We start from the raw sequence: 15,409 nt of genomic DNA, 5'->3' as shown, positions 1-15,409 counted from the left end.
GCCAGTCACTACCCTCGGTCCACCCGCTGCTCGCAAACCGCCAGCCGCGTTGCGTCCCTTAGCCCCGCCAACCCCACCAACCGCCTCCACTTCCGGCCCCCACGAGTCTCGGTTCCCGGAACCTTCGAGGGCCGGAGAAGAAAGGTTCCGGCCTCGGAGCGGACGCCACTATACTCCCAGTCCTTGTTCCTCTGAGGCCCCGCTTGTCAGCGGGTTCAGGTGAGTTCCATAGATCTGCTGAGGCAGGGCGCAGTGTCCACGTATTGAACCGCCCTAAGCTCTACTGGTCTCGGGAGTTTCCGCCCGGTCCATGCTCGCTCCTAGAGCATGGATTTGATGATGGTCCTAGAACAAGATCAACTCTTGAGCCTAGGATGCGCCTTTCTAGATCCCCGGAAATATGCCTAATTAGCAAAAGCGTCAGTTTCCTCTTCAAGAAATCGGTCGGAGTAACCCAAGGTCTGAGGGGACCCATGAGGTCATAACTCAGGAATTGCAAGGGCAGAGATAATATCACCAGTGATCACAATCACTGTTCCCTACAGTCCCACAGCACTCCCTTGTCCCACCACGCGCCCCCAGGTAGGAAGAAAGAAACCATAGTTTACAAACACCTCTTTATTGCAGACAATTCAGGCACAGGTACATGGAAGAAGCTGTATTGCAGATTTTATACAGGGTGGTTTAAGAGGTTTATCTACCTCTCCCCCATCCCTACTCCCCCAAAAACACAACAGCCAAGATCAATCACCCTGGAATCTCCTGAGTATGCTGTCCTGTAAATGGCACACCATCCAGCTCTGTGCCCAGTGTAGCCAGGCATTGTGTGGGGTCTGAGAAAGCCCTTAGCCTCCACCCATAGCAGCGGAGGAGGGAAGGCTATCAGTTTACAGCTCAGCCTTAGCAGTGGTAGCCTCATTGATCCTCACACCTAAGGGCATTAGCCCAAAGTCTGGGTTTGGCAATAGCCTGCAGTTGCTACCCTGTCACCAGGTACGCCATCCAGAGGTCTCAGAGCTGAGGAGCTATATTTATACTGGCAATGCCAAATGTTTCCCAAACTGAGGAGCATAAATAGCTAAGACTTCCTGGGATTTGAAGATTGTGTGAGGAAGGAAATAGAGGGAGGAGGCCTGGAAATGTCCTGCAGAGATCTGAGGGATGAGTACTCCTACAGCATGAATCTCTGCACTCAAACGCAAACTGCCTTCTTCCATAGCTCTAAATATATACTCCAACCCAACCAAACCTTAATCTGTGGGCAATGGAAGCTGGCTATTCTGGGCACTGGCCTTTGGGCAGTATTGGAAGCATGCGGTACAGGATCCGAGCTGCTCTCTGCTTGGCTTGGAGTCTAAGAGGAACCCTGGATGTGATCCTGACCCTTCTGGGGACAGAGCAGACCCCTCCCTTAGTCTTGATGAGACCTCAGCCCAGAGGGCAACTTGATGAGCCATTTTTGCCAAGGCTGTTCCAACTTCAATAAGATTCAAGGTAATTTCTCCTACTACTATTAGAACCTTGAACGTGCCAAGAGCCGAGGGCACAGGTCTTAGAACTGACTGCAGAGACCAGAGCTGGGCTCTTCCCAAGACCAGGAAGGTTGGAGAAAATGACTCTGCCCTATAGGGCTTCTGATCGAAACTAGCTGGGAGGGCTGCTTTAGCAGTTTTCTCCTTGCAGCAGGTATTGCTGAATTGGGGCAGAGGTGGGAAGGTAAGACATGAGAGAGACAAAGAGGCAGGGTAATTATTGATGCCCAGCCAACTATTAAACTAATTAAAACAATTTAAACTGTTAAGAAAATTTTCGTGGTTTTATTGTATCATGAGGCATTGAAACATCTGAACAAATCAATATCTGGGCGGTGAGGCAGCTGCTTTCTCCTTCACTTCTTTGGGTTACTAGAGCAACTTGTCAGTAGATTAAAAAAAAAAAAAAAAAAAAAAAAAAAAAACATTTGCATTATTAAAGAAAAAAAAAATAAAGGACAACCTTTTCATTACTTAAGTCTTTCCAAGGCATGCGCTGGTACAACACAAACTTCTCCTGTCAGATGCAACTAGTCTAGCGTCCAAACATCATGCACAACCCCCCAGTGGCAGCAGCGCACTGCGCCCACTCCCACCGCGGCCCTGCTCATTTGTGTATGATATTTGGAGCATCTGGAGGAGTGTGAATAGTATCGGGAAGAGGAGGGAGAAGGAAACAGCGTGAGTGCCTGGCTAAGAGGAGGTCAGCCGAAGTTGTGCAGGGCAAGCCTGAACATGTCATTGGTGCAAACCCAAGCATCGTTGATGTTCTTTAATAGGAACATCTGGTGGAACCCCATGATGGGGTCTTCATCGGCCTGCGAAAAGAGAAAAAAAAGATTTAGTAAAGGGGAGAAGGAATTGGGAGGGAATTCAGTGGTGGAGGAACAAGGCAAAGAATGTGGTCTTTGCAATCAGACCTTACTGTCCTGGACTATCTCACTATGGCCAAAGGGTACTTGTGAATGTGAACTGAAACACTGCACTGGGCATACAGAGGCTCACAAATGGCGACTCACACTGCTACGTGCTCTTCAACTGCAGAACGATTTAACAGTCAGCTACAGCAATGAGACAGAGGACATACTTGCCTCTGAGCCCATGGCTCTGGACTTGAGTGATCACGATTCTGAAAAGTATCAAAAATCTGTAAACAATCTTAGTATTTAGTGATAAAAGTCCTATCAGGAGAAACTACTGACAATACTGACTGTGGCCAGGTAAGTGAGAAACAGCTCAAAACTGAGTTCACAATGTGGTTACAGCTCTACAGAGGAGGGGGAAAAATAAACCAGCATCATCAGATGTCATGTAATAAATAACATTTGCAATGAAAAAAAGAAAGAAAAGAAACCTCCAGTCAAACTGCAGGATGAGTCTTAGTTGAAACAGGAGCCCAGCTTTATCACCTGGTTTGTCAGGAGGCAAATCAGTCATTTTGGGGCTCTGAATTGGATAAAAACATCAGAAAGAACATGAAACCAGGTAGGAAGGGGTACTCCTTATTACTCAGCCTGACGAAGTGGGCTCTAAGATCCCTGGAGAGACCTCCTCAATCTTAAAGGCCTATGTGGACGCAGACAGGAGAAATTAACAGCAAAGCGCAGGCCAGAAGGCCGGTCCCTCTGGGTCCACTGCAGAAAGGCCAAGGGGCCCCTCTCTCTTCATTCCCGTATCAGACTTAGGAAGCTCTGCCCCAGCTAGCCTAGGGAGGAAGCATGTGCGCCTATGTCTGTGAACCCCATCATAACACAAGCCCAGGAGGCTGGGATCTGGCCAAGGGGCAGCTAATCAGTCCTGCTTTGGAAAGAAGGAAGGGATTTTTGAAATAGAATCTGGCTTTAGTCTGCTGGAGCACAAGTTCCCCCAAGAGTTTTGGGGGATCTAAGAGGTCACAGAAAGGCTTTGAGGATGACTGGTCTTGAGATGGGGAGGGAAAATGCAAAGAGAAACAGGAGTTCCAGGAATCTGCTTTGTTTAGCAGGTGAAGAGCCAGCAGCTAGCTCAGGGAAAAGCAGTGTAACTCCAGGAGGGGGATTGCCTCTCAGCTATCTGCTGGCCTATCCACTTCCATCTCAGGGCAGGGCAGGGTCCAGCAGCTTGGCACCACAGCCCAATCCCACTCCTATACTTCTCCCTTATAAAAAAGGCTCTAGTGTTCTCCAATAGAACTTTCTACAATCACAGAAATTCTCTGTGTCTGCAATGTCCAATAGGTAGCCAGATAATGACTGAGACAAGAACTTGAAATATGGCTGGTACAACTGAAGAACTAAGTTTTTATAGTTATTTAATTTTAAAAAAAAATTTAGAGATATTTTGCTATAGAGCACGTGCGCTCACCAGAGACAGAGAGACAAAAAGCGAGAAATCATCACCCGGGGGGATGGCCATGACACATTCTTCTCTTCCAATCTCCTCTTGGGATTTGGGATTTTGGGCACACATGTACACAGATGCGCCTGGTGTGAATTTCAAACCACTGGGTCCGGGACTCAAACTGTGGTCAACTATGTGGGCGCCCAGTGACATAACCATTATGCCACCTGCTAGTCTCATAGTTAATTTTAACTATGATTTAGAAACTGGCACATGTGGCTAAGTGACTGGGTAGCTCTAGACAGTCACTTTGTCTAGGTGTCCCTTCTAAGCACGTTATAGCCACAGGGAAAGCAGGAACCCAGGGCAACCCCTCCTAGTACTACAGCAACGCTATTACCTTGAGCTGGCCCACAACCATGCTAATGATGCAGCTATCTGGCGTGGGCTGATGGTCCTGTGCCGTGATGCTGTGCTGGATTTTCTGGAACGGAAGGCTCTGTAAGATAAACAGTGGGCAGTGGGCTATCAGTTCAGAAGGGACCAGGAAGGAGCCACTTGTACCCCAGCTCTGGCCCTTACTTACAGACAATTTCTCCACAATGGCGGCTTTTCCCTGGAACTGTTGTCCTTCCCACGTAAGGCATGATGCGTCAATCTAAAAAATTCATAGGAAACTCTGGGTCAGTGCTTCAGAGAACAAAGTCTATCTCTAAGGCCCCAAATAGAGTCATGCTATGAAAATGAATACGTGCTTCAGTTTCCCTGTCTGAAAAGAGTACTGATAGTAGCTCCCCAAATTTCTTATCAACCTCTTTAACTGTACCCTTTATCCCATGGGTCCAGGCTCTGAGAGATTATTTAACAAAGTACATTTATTAAGTTCATTTCCCATTAGTATTTGAGAAGTCACATGACCTCTGCTACACATGGGCCTTAGGAAGGTCAGTCAAAGCCATCCTACTGCATAGTCAGTCAGCGCCAGCCCCAGACAATTCAACAGAAATAATAGGACATCCCATATTCATCATCACTTGCAAGGCCCAGGACGAGCTCTACTGTGGCCCTTCCAACTTGCCTTCTGGACACCCACGGAGTCAAGAGGGATTGAAGCTGCTAAGGGCTCCCTAAGCCTAGTCTTGGACCCTCCCTACCACCAACAGACAAAATCCTACATATGCTCGCCCTTCCCAATCTTCCCTTCCACAGCTCCAGGGATAGAACTCATAAGGGCTTCTGCTACTTACCAGCAAGTTACTCACTTCTGAGTTTTAAATTTCCTAATCTTCAAAGGGGAACTAGGCTGAGGATTATGAAATAACATATATAAGGTGATCTTTTCGGACCTTGCTAACTCTTTTTTCTAGGTCAGGCCTGGTTTAATTAAGAGACAATGAGGCAGAAGTGCCAGGATCCCAGAGTCAGAACAATTCAAGGTTTTGTTTTTTCCAATTCCCTCCCTATTATAACAACAAATAATATCTGTGTTGGATTTGGTTTTCTACTTTAAGATTCCTTTATTTTTTCCCTAAATTTCTAATGGACTCTGACTTTTTGGAGACACATGCAAGGGACTGCACACAGCCTAGTCAGGCTCGGAGCTAGGCTCTATCCCTGGATGGCTCCTAGAAACCCCAATCCTGGGCAGACCTGCTAGGCAGAGGCCTGGTCAATCATACTTCTATGACCGTATCTTAGACAGGATTCAAGTATAAATAGCTCTTGGTGTGTATGGACATGACTGAAATAGCAGCAAATACTGCTTATGTAGGACAGTTTCTCAAAGGACACACCACTCCCTGGGCTAACATCCTTTGCTCGCTACTGAGCATTCATGGGCTTTTGGGCCCAATAGGAAGCTGGGGCTTCAAGAAGACTTCAGCTTTGCACTGAAGATGCTCAGGGCTGCTGCCTCCAGAGGGCACCATGAGCCCTAGGCTGAGTGCTGCTGCCTAATCTGGAACAGAGGTACTCCTGGCACCACACACTTGGTCAGAGTGATGGCCACATGGAATGGCAAGCCAAGAAGTCTGCCCAGAATACCAATATCCCCTTGTAGAAGATGACAGAAGGTATGTGCAGACCATTCAGTAGGACTAAGATTCAAGCCCCTTGTACCACAGTTAGAAACTCAGTAAAATGCTGCCAGAATTTGTGAACTGGGCACATTGGCCCAACATCTCAATTGATTGCCGGGGGTCCTATTCTGTCCCTAGTGCTGGAGACTTACATAAATTGCGCCTAGTTGGGTTCTGTCGTTATCAAATAACTGGTAGTAATGTTGAATGAAGCTGGATCCAATCTGCTCCCAAATTGGCTTGTCTCCCATTCTGGAGTGTCACCCAGCCTCGATGAGACCTGTATGACCAATGAGAAGACAAGGAGGGAAACATTGGTACCACAGCAGCAAGTGGTGGCCAGCCGCTGACCCACAAACCTCCCTGGCCTCCTTGAGCAGGGAGTCCATTCCCAAGGTCTGTTCTCTCGGGGAACATGCGGAGGCCCTAGAAATTTGACAGGACACCCCTCTCAAACCAGATCAGTGCTGGGAGCCCAGAACTGGACCAGACACAGCTCTTCTGAGGAGTTCCTAGTTGATGAGACAGTGGAATGTCAGGCTGATGGAGCACACAAGATGGGTACTGAAGATGGAGCCAGGACAAAGGAAGGTCCCTAATAAGAGGAGGAATGTTGAAGGATGAACTAAGCACTTGCCTTATATCTTTTCATTTAATTCTTTTTTGGAGAGGTTTTTGCTATAGGACGCATGCGCTTGCCAGAAAGACAGAGAGAGATGGAGAGACAGAAAGCGAGAAATCACCCCCAGAGGGGGGATAGCCACACTGCAATCACTTCTCCTTCATTCTCCTCTCAGGATTGTGGGCACGCACGCACACGCACCTGGCGCAAGTTTAAGCCACCGGGTCTGGGACTCAAATTGCAGTCAACTACATGGGAGTCCAGCAACATAGGCATTATGCCATCTTTTCATTTAATTCTTTCAACATTCTGTAAGGAGAGAGTTGCTGCTATTTTCCCCACTTCACAGACCAGGAACTACTGATGTCTGTGTGTGGAGTGCTTCAAGTTATAGTCCTCAGGTTCCCAGCACTGTGCCAAGGCTTTGTTCCCAGGTGGAAAAGACTCGGCGAAATGGGGTTGGAGAAGGGGGACGGCTCCTTAAGGCCCTGTTTTTGATAGAAGAAAGTAACCTTCTTAGTCTAAAGAGGAACTCTACATCTCTGAGGTCAGGTGATAGCTGACCTGGCCCTTTCTACTAGGGCATTTCTTCATTGATACGGGTGTCTCCTACCCACTTCGGAGCTAGGGATACCACCTCAAAAGATGAGTGTAATAACTGAAGGGGGAGGGGAAATGGCGGCTATAAGGGGGAAATAAGTCATCTCTTCATGTCTCCCTAGCTCAGCATTGCCTTCATGCCAAGGATCTCTCTCTCTTGGGTCACTGATGGGAGAGGGGAGCCCCCTTTCCAGCTGGAGACTGTAGATTCAAGGATGCTGATAGAAAACCAAAGCCCCAGATGAGTTATTCTGGCCCACACCTCACTGTGTATTTCATGACTACAAGCCTACATGTTGTTCTGTAGTTGTCTATGACTATGAAGAAGCCCACTCTTTCTGCCCTGAAAATAGGACTCTGAACCAAAGCAGTAGGGAGGTGGGTTTGACCCCAACAGACAACTATTACCAGTGGTAGAATCTGATGCAAGCCATGACCTTTCTCAGGGTGTTGGTCTCTTCATCTGTAAGATGGGGGTGGAAACTGATGTTGGTGAATGTGAAGCTTCACTAAGGTAATGTGGTAAAGGACTCAGTTCAAAATGGTCAATGTTAGCTCGCTCCAGTCCCTGTGACCTCACCCAAGGCCAGAGGAGCTGGAGGAACAATGACGACACAGCCAATCCCCAGCCTGTGACCAACACTCTAGCCAATGAGGAGCTGGGAAGCTAAGCCAGCTTTATTTTAGGTCCCCTGGGAGGTAGTGACACTAAAAATAGAAGCTCAGGACTGTGATGACTAAGAAATGTCCAGGAAAGTCTAAAATGAGCAGAGGAGAAAGCTTGGATCCGGCCATGCCTGCCACAAAGGAACATAAGGTGTGTCCCAGTTTACACTCTGCCAAGAAACAAATCAACCAGTGGGAAAGCATAGGACCAATGTCTAGTCATAGCTGCTGTCATGGTCACACTCCCAAGAGGTCAGAACGTGGCTATACTCACGCAGAATACCCGAGGTGGCCCCTCCCTTGCCCTGCATCGCTGCCCTCCCGCTTTGTATGAACTTTCTTATTAGCTCACTTAATGTGCCCCGACCTGTGCCATCACTTGAGATGCTGTACCCAGTCCCCAAGAGCTCTCGAGTTGGGGGGTGAGGAGGTAGAGGTTGGGCAGCCCTAGGGGGAAGTCTTGAAAAGAGTGTGCCAGGCCTAGCTGCAGTGACACAGGTAGAAGTGAGCCTCTCTGCAATGCTGAAGCAACACATAAGGCTGGGAGTTCAAATCCTGGGCCAACCTTAACACACCAGGTGCAACAAAGCACATCTGTGATTCTGGCTGATTTAGAAGCTGGTGTGGGATGATCAGAGGGTGGTGTGACTCTGTTAAGGGTGCCTATCCTTCTGTCTCTTCCTCTTTCATGAAATAAATACAGGTTTTAAAAAGTATACCATTCTAAAGAAACAGCTTTAGCAAATGCCTGGGGGCAGGAAAAGACAAGAGAACAGGGAAGCTGGAGGTCGAGGGGAAGGACAACTAAGGCTAGAGGTTGATCTAAACACAAATGCCACCATGTGTTGGGACAGTGGGCTGAATTTTTTATTTTTGCTTTTTCCTTTTTCAATATTGTCAATAGTAATGATAACTTTCAAATACAGAAACTATCTGGCTAAAGCAGTGGCGGGAAATGGGGTGAAGGGATAACAGGACAGAAGGACCCTTTAGTCTGCTGAGGCAAGGGCAGAGTGAGCTCAATGAGAAACACGACAGTTCAGGGGCTCCCAGAAAGTATGAGAAGAATCTTTAAAACTATGTGGATTAGAGGCCAGCAGTTGGTGTGGTGGTTAAAGGCACTGGACTTCCACATGGTTGACCACGGTTCAAATCCTGGACCTGGCAGCTTGCTTTCTCACTTTCTCTGTGTGTATGTGTCTTGATATGGTCAAATTAAATAATAATAATAAATAAAGGAAATAATTCTTTTTAAAAAAGGAAAAAATAAAAAAATACAGGCTAGCTGGCCCTGTGGCCAAATGGTAAAGGGAGCTAGATTCCACATAGCCAACTGAGCAGCTCAAATCCTGGCCCCAGCAACTTGAAAAACGCCAGGTGCATGTGTATGGTGCATGTATATGTGAGCTGCAAATCCTGACAGGATAAAGAAATGGAGAAGGGACTGGAGCATGACAATACCTGCTGGGGTGGTTGTTCTCTCTCTCTCTTACTGATACACATGCCCTCTAGCAATTAAAATCAATCAAACAAAAACCCTGTGTGAATTGACCCAGCTTCTGTGGCACAGTTGGTAGGGCACCAAACTGTGGGAGCTGGCCAACCAAACAAAATCTATGTGGACTGAGGTCTTTGCTTTAAAGATGCCAAGAGGGGCCCCTGAAGTCAATACCTACTTCACTCCAGGCTAGCTTGAGCTTCATGTGTTTATTTCCATGTAATGATCACAACAGCCATGAGGCCAGATCTCACTGGCATCCCACTCTCTAGGTGAGGAAAATGAGGTTCAGTGATGTGGGAGGGTTTTTCCCCAGTCCCTCTAGCACACCAGTAGTGATGCTGGGTACTCTTGCTAAAGCCGCTGCTTTCTTTCTGTTAACTGTGTCCTGAGCTATGAACCACACAGCAGCTGGCCATATCCCTCCCCTATAACTCCCTCACCTTTAGGTTAAAGGTCGAGTCCCCTACGCTCCTCAGGTAGCCATACAAACTTGTCCCCATTTCTCTAGATAGTCTCTCCTACCTTGGTTCAGCTTCTCACTCACACACACACACACACACACATACACACGCATGAATTTGCTGAGTTATCACTCACCAGTGTTTATTGCACAAGTGAGTCCCACCGCCAGGATGCACTCCCTCCCCTCATCTGCATAGTCACGTCCTGTTCTTCCTCCAAGTCATCGTTCAGACTGTACCTATTTGGGGACTCCTTCCCAAACTAAATGTTGATCCCCATCCCGTGTACAGCCCCTTTCTCTCCCCCATGTACCAGCATCACTGCTCTCAGCTGACTGGGTTCCAGTGAGGTTATTCCCACCCACCCTCCTACCACCCCCTCTTCTAGCACAGAACGTGGCACAACAAACTAGAGAATTTATATCCTAACTCCAATCTTATAAAGCCTCCAAATCTCCCACAAAGTTTCCAAGTCATGGTTAGGAATTCCTGAGTATAAAAAAAGCAACAATGAGCCAGGTGATGACGTGTTGATTAAGGTGGCTGAATCCCACATGGCTGGCCGCACAGTTCGAGTCCTGGACCTGATGGCTTGAAAACCACACAGGCCATGTGTGCGTGCATGCTCAGAATCCTGAGGGGAGAACAGAGGAGAAAGGGTTGTGGCATGTCCAGCCCCTCAGGGGGTGATTTCTCACTTTCCCTCGCTCTGTCTCTGTCTCTCTCTAGCGAGCACACATAGCCTTTAAGCAAAAAACAAAAACAAAAACAAAAAAAACAACTCAGCAGCATGCACAACTCCCCTCCCATCCCCATGCAAACAGGGGAGGGGGCCCAGTCAGGCTGGAGAGATGTTCCCCAGGATGGCCAGCAAGCCCTGACTTTGTTTCTGACACATTTACTATGGAAATAACTGCCTGGAAAGAAATAAAGTGCCAAGGCTCAGAGGCAGCCTCATACTGCATAGGGACTGACCTTCATTATGACGGTTTCTCCTACAGGTCTTCTGAGAGGGCCGCTGGCCACGACATCTCCCGCTTCACCCCAACAGTCCGTAAGCTGACTGAGGCCAGGGTCCCGAGGAGCAGAAAAGACCTCGATGGCCTCTCTCCCACTGAGCACAGCCTTTGCTGACCCTTAGGTCTCTGTAGGTGCAAAACCCTCTAAGAATGTCTCAAAAACTGTAACCCTCTCCCAGTAAATTTACACAGAGGAAGAGATTCTCCAACCTTGCAAATAATTTCAGATAGTTCAGACTCCTTGAGGATCAGCCAATGACCCCAAGATAAAACCCTGGCACATGGGGTCAGATGGTGGCACAGCAGTAACACAATACTCTGTAAGGCTGACCCATAAGTGAAGATTCAAGGCTGACATCTGGAGACCTCCCTGAACATGCCAGGTGTACATGTAACCAAGATCCAGGGCTGGCCAGGGAGGATGATAGAATGAAACCTGTTGGAAGTACCTGTCTCTGTCTCTCGTTCATGGGAGAAAGAAATGAAATAAACTTAAAACAATAATGACAACAAAAAACAACCCTGGGTCCAGGCCCATAGGCTAGTGGCTAAGGGAGCCAGATCCCACATGGCTGACCACACAGTTTAAATTCCAGCCCAGGTAGCTAGAGAAACACTCTGGGAATGTGTGCATGCATGCCCAAACAAATCTGGATAGGAAGAGGCCAGCCAGTGGAGTGGTGGTTAAGAACTCCAGTCACATGGGCAACTGTGGGGTGTCCCAGACAGGACAGACTGAAAAACACTCCAGGTGCGTGTGTATTTGCCCAAAATCCAAAAAGAGAATAGAGGAGAAGGGATTGCAGCATGGCCATTCCCCTGAGGAGGTGATTTCTTACCTTCCCTCTTTCTCTCTCTCGTTTCTCTTCAGAGAGTACACATACCTTATAGCAAAAAACTAAAAAAAGAAATCCTGACAGGATGGAGAAATGGAAAAAGGACTGCAGCATGACCATGCCCCACTGTGGGGTTGCATTCTCCACCTTCCTCTCCATCTCTCTCTGGTGAGGGTATGTGACCTCTGCCCCCCCGCCAAAAAAAAAAAAACAGTGGCCAGCAGGTGGCATGGTGGGGAAGGTGCTGCACTACCACATAGCTGACCACAGTTCAAGTCCTGGATCTGGCAGCCTGCTTTCACTCTCCTTTTCTCTCCACCTGATAAAATAAAATAATAATAATAATAATAGTAATATTAAATAAAATTAAGCAATTATTTCTTAAAAATTATTTAATTTCGGGACCAGCAGTTGGCGTAATGCCTATGTCACTGGACTCCCACGTAGTTGACTGCAGTTCGAGTCCCATATCCGGTGGCTTAAACTCATGCCAGGCGCATAGGCGTGCGTGCCCAAGATCCCAAGAGGAGAATGGAGAAGAGATTGTGGTGTGGCCATCCCCCCTGGGGTGATTTCTCACTTTCTTTCACTCTGTCTCTCTCCGTCTTTCTGGCAAGCGCACGCACCCTATTAGCAAAATTATTTAATTTCATTCATTCATTCATTTTAATTTGACCAGAGAGAGAGAGAGAGAGAGAAAGTGAGAAAGCAAGCCGCCAGTTCCGAGACTCGAATCATGGTTGACCATGTGGGAATGTCCAGCACCTTAACCACCACGCCACTTGCTGGTCCCAAAATTAAATAATTCTTAAAAACAAAACAAAACAAAAAACAACCCTGGCCTAGGAGAACCCATTAGACAACAGAAAAACTTCATTTTTATCCTCAATAGACATTTAATGCACATTAAGTGTAAAAATGTGCAAAGACTTTTATATGCATTTATTCCTAACACCATGTGAGTCAACACCCATGTTAGGGATGAGCAAAGTAACACCCAGGAGGCTAGCCAACTGACTCCAGGTCAGCAGGTGAGGGATAGAACTGGACTGACTAGGTTTTGTGAACTCCAGATCCAGGACTCCCAGTGACAAACCTGAGCTTGAAGATAAAAACAGACATTATTGAGAGAGCTTCAGAGCACTGAGGGCTAAAGCCCTGAACTCTAAGCTTGCCATTCTCAGAGGGGTGAGGCAGGCCTCAAATGGGGCTTCTACACATAAACAAAGACATCAGACAGAAGACAGATTTCCACATCAAGCAATAGGTATTTTCATGGAAGATGACCTCAGTTTTCCCAAACCTTTGAAGTCACAACCCTATTCTACCATCTCAGCAAAGAAGAGACACATCCTAGCATAGCTGGACCTGGGGCGGGCACAGGGGTAGAAGACTACACCTCTAATGTCCCTAATTCCATATGGGCACATGGAAAAATACTCATGTGTTTTAGGGCCCATCACCAAGGTCCATGGAGAAGGCCAGCAAGATATGCCAAGCCTGCTGTGGGAATCCTGATATTAGGTACCATCGTGATCATTCCCCTCACACCTACTGTCTTACCAAGCCAGGTGCGCCATGCATATTGTCCTATGGCCCTTCCATGGCACCTGGAGTCGAGTCTCAATCACTTATCTTGTCTTCAAGGCCCCAGGTGATGTGGACTTCCTGGCTGTCCAACCTGGTCTCCTTGTCACCCATCCCCTCCCCTTCTCTGCAGCCATGCTGGACATTTTCCACTTTCTGGAATTTGCTGAGCCTGCTCTCATCTGAGGGCTTTGCAATGGATGCTCCTTCTAGTTGGATTAGTCTTCCCCCAGACCTTCATGTGACTGGCTCCTTATCACATACATGTCAGCTCAATCTTCACGTCTTCAAGGACACCTTCCCTGACCAGTCTAAAATAGGCATCTAATTACTTACTTCACCTCTGTATTGTTCTGTTAGCCCTTATCACTGCAGAGATTGTCACACTTACATATTTGTTTATACTCTGTGTCCCTGACCAAGACACCCCCAGTCATCCTGTTCCCGTGATGCCTGGTCCAGCCTGCAATAGCTGTTTGTTGATGAAGTACATGAATGTGCAGGAGCCTGGGCCAGGAGGCCAGTCCTCCTCTGGAGGGAGTGAGCGCTGGGTAAACCCTGCTCAGGGCTCAGTTTAAGTGGCCCAGTGACCTACTTCCCCTCCGCCCACACCTTCTATCCCAGTTGTCAGGAAACAATCTTTTGTCATCCACCCAACTATCTGTGGTGTGTGGCAAGTAGGGCTTGGTCACACCCTACCACCACTCCCAGGGCCCTGGTCATCTAGGGGCCTGCTTGTGAGTAACAGCACACACACAGTGAGACACCTGACAACCTCTCTTCTAGCCTCTCTACCTCTTCCTTGTGTGAGCAGGCCTCCACCCTGGAATGGCAAGTGCCCAGTCCCCGACTGCCCTGCCTAAAGTCTTGAGAGATATCAGCTAACACCTGGTGCCCAAATGGCTGGTCAGAGCATTACCCTTTCCTGGGGCTGATACCCGATGTCCAGGTGCCCCCAGAACCCTAAGGACCTTTTCCTCCTCTTCTGCTCAAAGGCCTCTAAAGCCATTGGAATCTTTTCCTTAATGGTAGAGAGTGTGCGCACCTGTGTGTGTCTGTGACAGAGTGAGACAGGGAGGGAGAAAAGCACCCTTGACAGGGCCTCATCACACTGCAATCCCCTTTCCCCAGCCCTCCAGCTCCTCAGGATCCCAGGCACCTGTGTACACATCCACCATGTTTTTGACAGATCCAAACCCAAGAATCCAAAGCATGGTTGGTCAGTTGTCAACATGGTTTTGTCTTTTTTTTAAAAAAAGGCTTTTGGCACAGGGTATATGTGCTCACCAGAGAGAGAAAGTGAGAGGGAAAGTGAGAAGTCACGCTTTTGGGGGGAATAGTTATACTGCAATCCTTTCTCCTCCATTCTCCTCCTGGGATTTGAGGCATGCATGCACACATGCACGCCTGCCGTGGTTTTCAAGCTGCTGGGTCTGGAATCTGAACTGCAGTTGGCCATATGGGAGCCCAGTGCCTTACCTGCTACACCACCTGCTGGCCCTGAACATGGTTTCCAGTCTTGCAGGGCACTAGCATTATTGCTGTGCCACAGGGTCAACCTGCACTGTGGTGTCTGTTCTATATTTACTCTTTGATAACTTGTTTTTCTCAGGTGACTGGGACCCCAGTTTAAACAACTCCCATCCTGAACTGAGACTGATGCCTTGAACTCGCTATTGAGGTACACAGGAACTTGGATCCATTAGTAGGGTCCAAGGCTTCTAAGTGATCACTCCCACAGTCTGCCACTACAATACCTGGCAATGCTGCTGTGATACCCTGAGACTGAGATGAGCAGAGGAATACAGGGACAAGCATGAGTCCACAGGGTGGTGAAAGGAAAGCCTCTGTAAATCAACCATTTCTGTGTTTTCTCATTTCAGCCTTATAATTAGCTCTGTAAAGCCAGTATGATTATCTCAATTTTGTAAATGAGGAAACCAAGACTCCAATTGGTTAAGAAAGAATTCAAGGTCCAGCCTCCATGGGGTAACACCCTACAGTGCTAGAAGCCATGTGGCAACATGGTTCAGATCCCAGACCAGCCTGAGAAACATGCAGGATGGGACCAACAGTTAGCATAATGGCTATGTCGCTGGACTCCCATGTAGTCGACTGTGGTTTGAGTCCTGGACCCAGCGGCTTAAACTCAATGCTGGGCGCATGCGCAGTCGTGCCCAAGATCCCC

The 15,409-nt window shown here is 47.9% G+C and overlaps 2 protein-coding genes across 5 annotated transcripts in view; both read right to left on the bottom strand.

Annotated features, from left to right (window-relative positions):
* Positions 1 to 100, bottom strand: part of EDC4 (enhancer of mRNA decapping 4) — an 11,723-nt gene extending 11,623 nt beyond the window's left edge. For both annotated transcript variants that reach the window (XM_006156878.3, XM_006156879.3), the window contains exon 1: positions 14 to 100. The gene's annotated coding sequence lies outside the window, so the exon portion shown is untranslated. The remainder of the gene's footprint in view (positions 1 to 13) is intronic.
* A 2,031-nt stretch (positions 101 to 2,131) lies between these two features.
* Positions 2,132 to 15,409, bottom strand: part of NUTF2 (nuclear transport factor 2) — a 20,422-nt gene continuing 7,144 nt past the window's right edge. Inside the window, exons 2-6 of one of the 3 annotated variants that reach the window (XM_027775077.1) lie at positions 10,755 to 10,924; positions 6,082 to 6,209; positions 4,438 to 4,509; positions 4,252 to 4,350; positions 2,132 to 2,350 (exon numbers count right to left, since the gene is read on the bottom strand). In XM_027775077.1, the coding sequence (XP_027630878.1) occupies positions 2,237 to 2,350; positions 4,252 to 4,350; positions 4,438 to 4,509; positions 6,082 to 6,180 (384 nt within the window). In that variant the 5' untranslated portion in view covers positions 6,181 to 6,209; positions 10,755 to 10,924 and the 3' untranslated portion in view covers positions 2,132 to 2,236. Of the gene's footprint in view, positions 2,351 to 4,251; positions 4,351 to 4,437; positions 4,510 to 6,081; positions 6,210 to 9,493; positions 9,584 to 10,754; positions 10,925 to 15,409 lie in introns of those variants that run through there. The other 2 variants (XM_006156875.3, XM_006156873.3) reach the window with 2 other exon arrangements.

The sequence above is a fragment of the Tupaia chinensis genome, unplaced genomic scaffold (assembly GCF_000334495.1).
Source record: "Tupaia chinensis unplaced genomic scaffold, TupChi_1.0 Scaffold000523_1, whole genome shotgun sequence".
Classification (NCBI taxonomy): Eukaryota; Metazoa; Chordata; class Mammalia; order Scandentia; family Tupaiidae; genus Tupaia; species Tupaia belangeri.
Note: the sequence above shows the minus strand (reverse complement) of the source record. Positions and strands in the feature narration are given on the sequence as shown.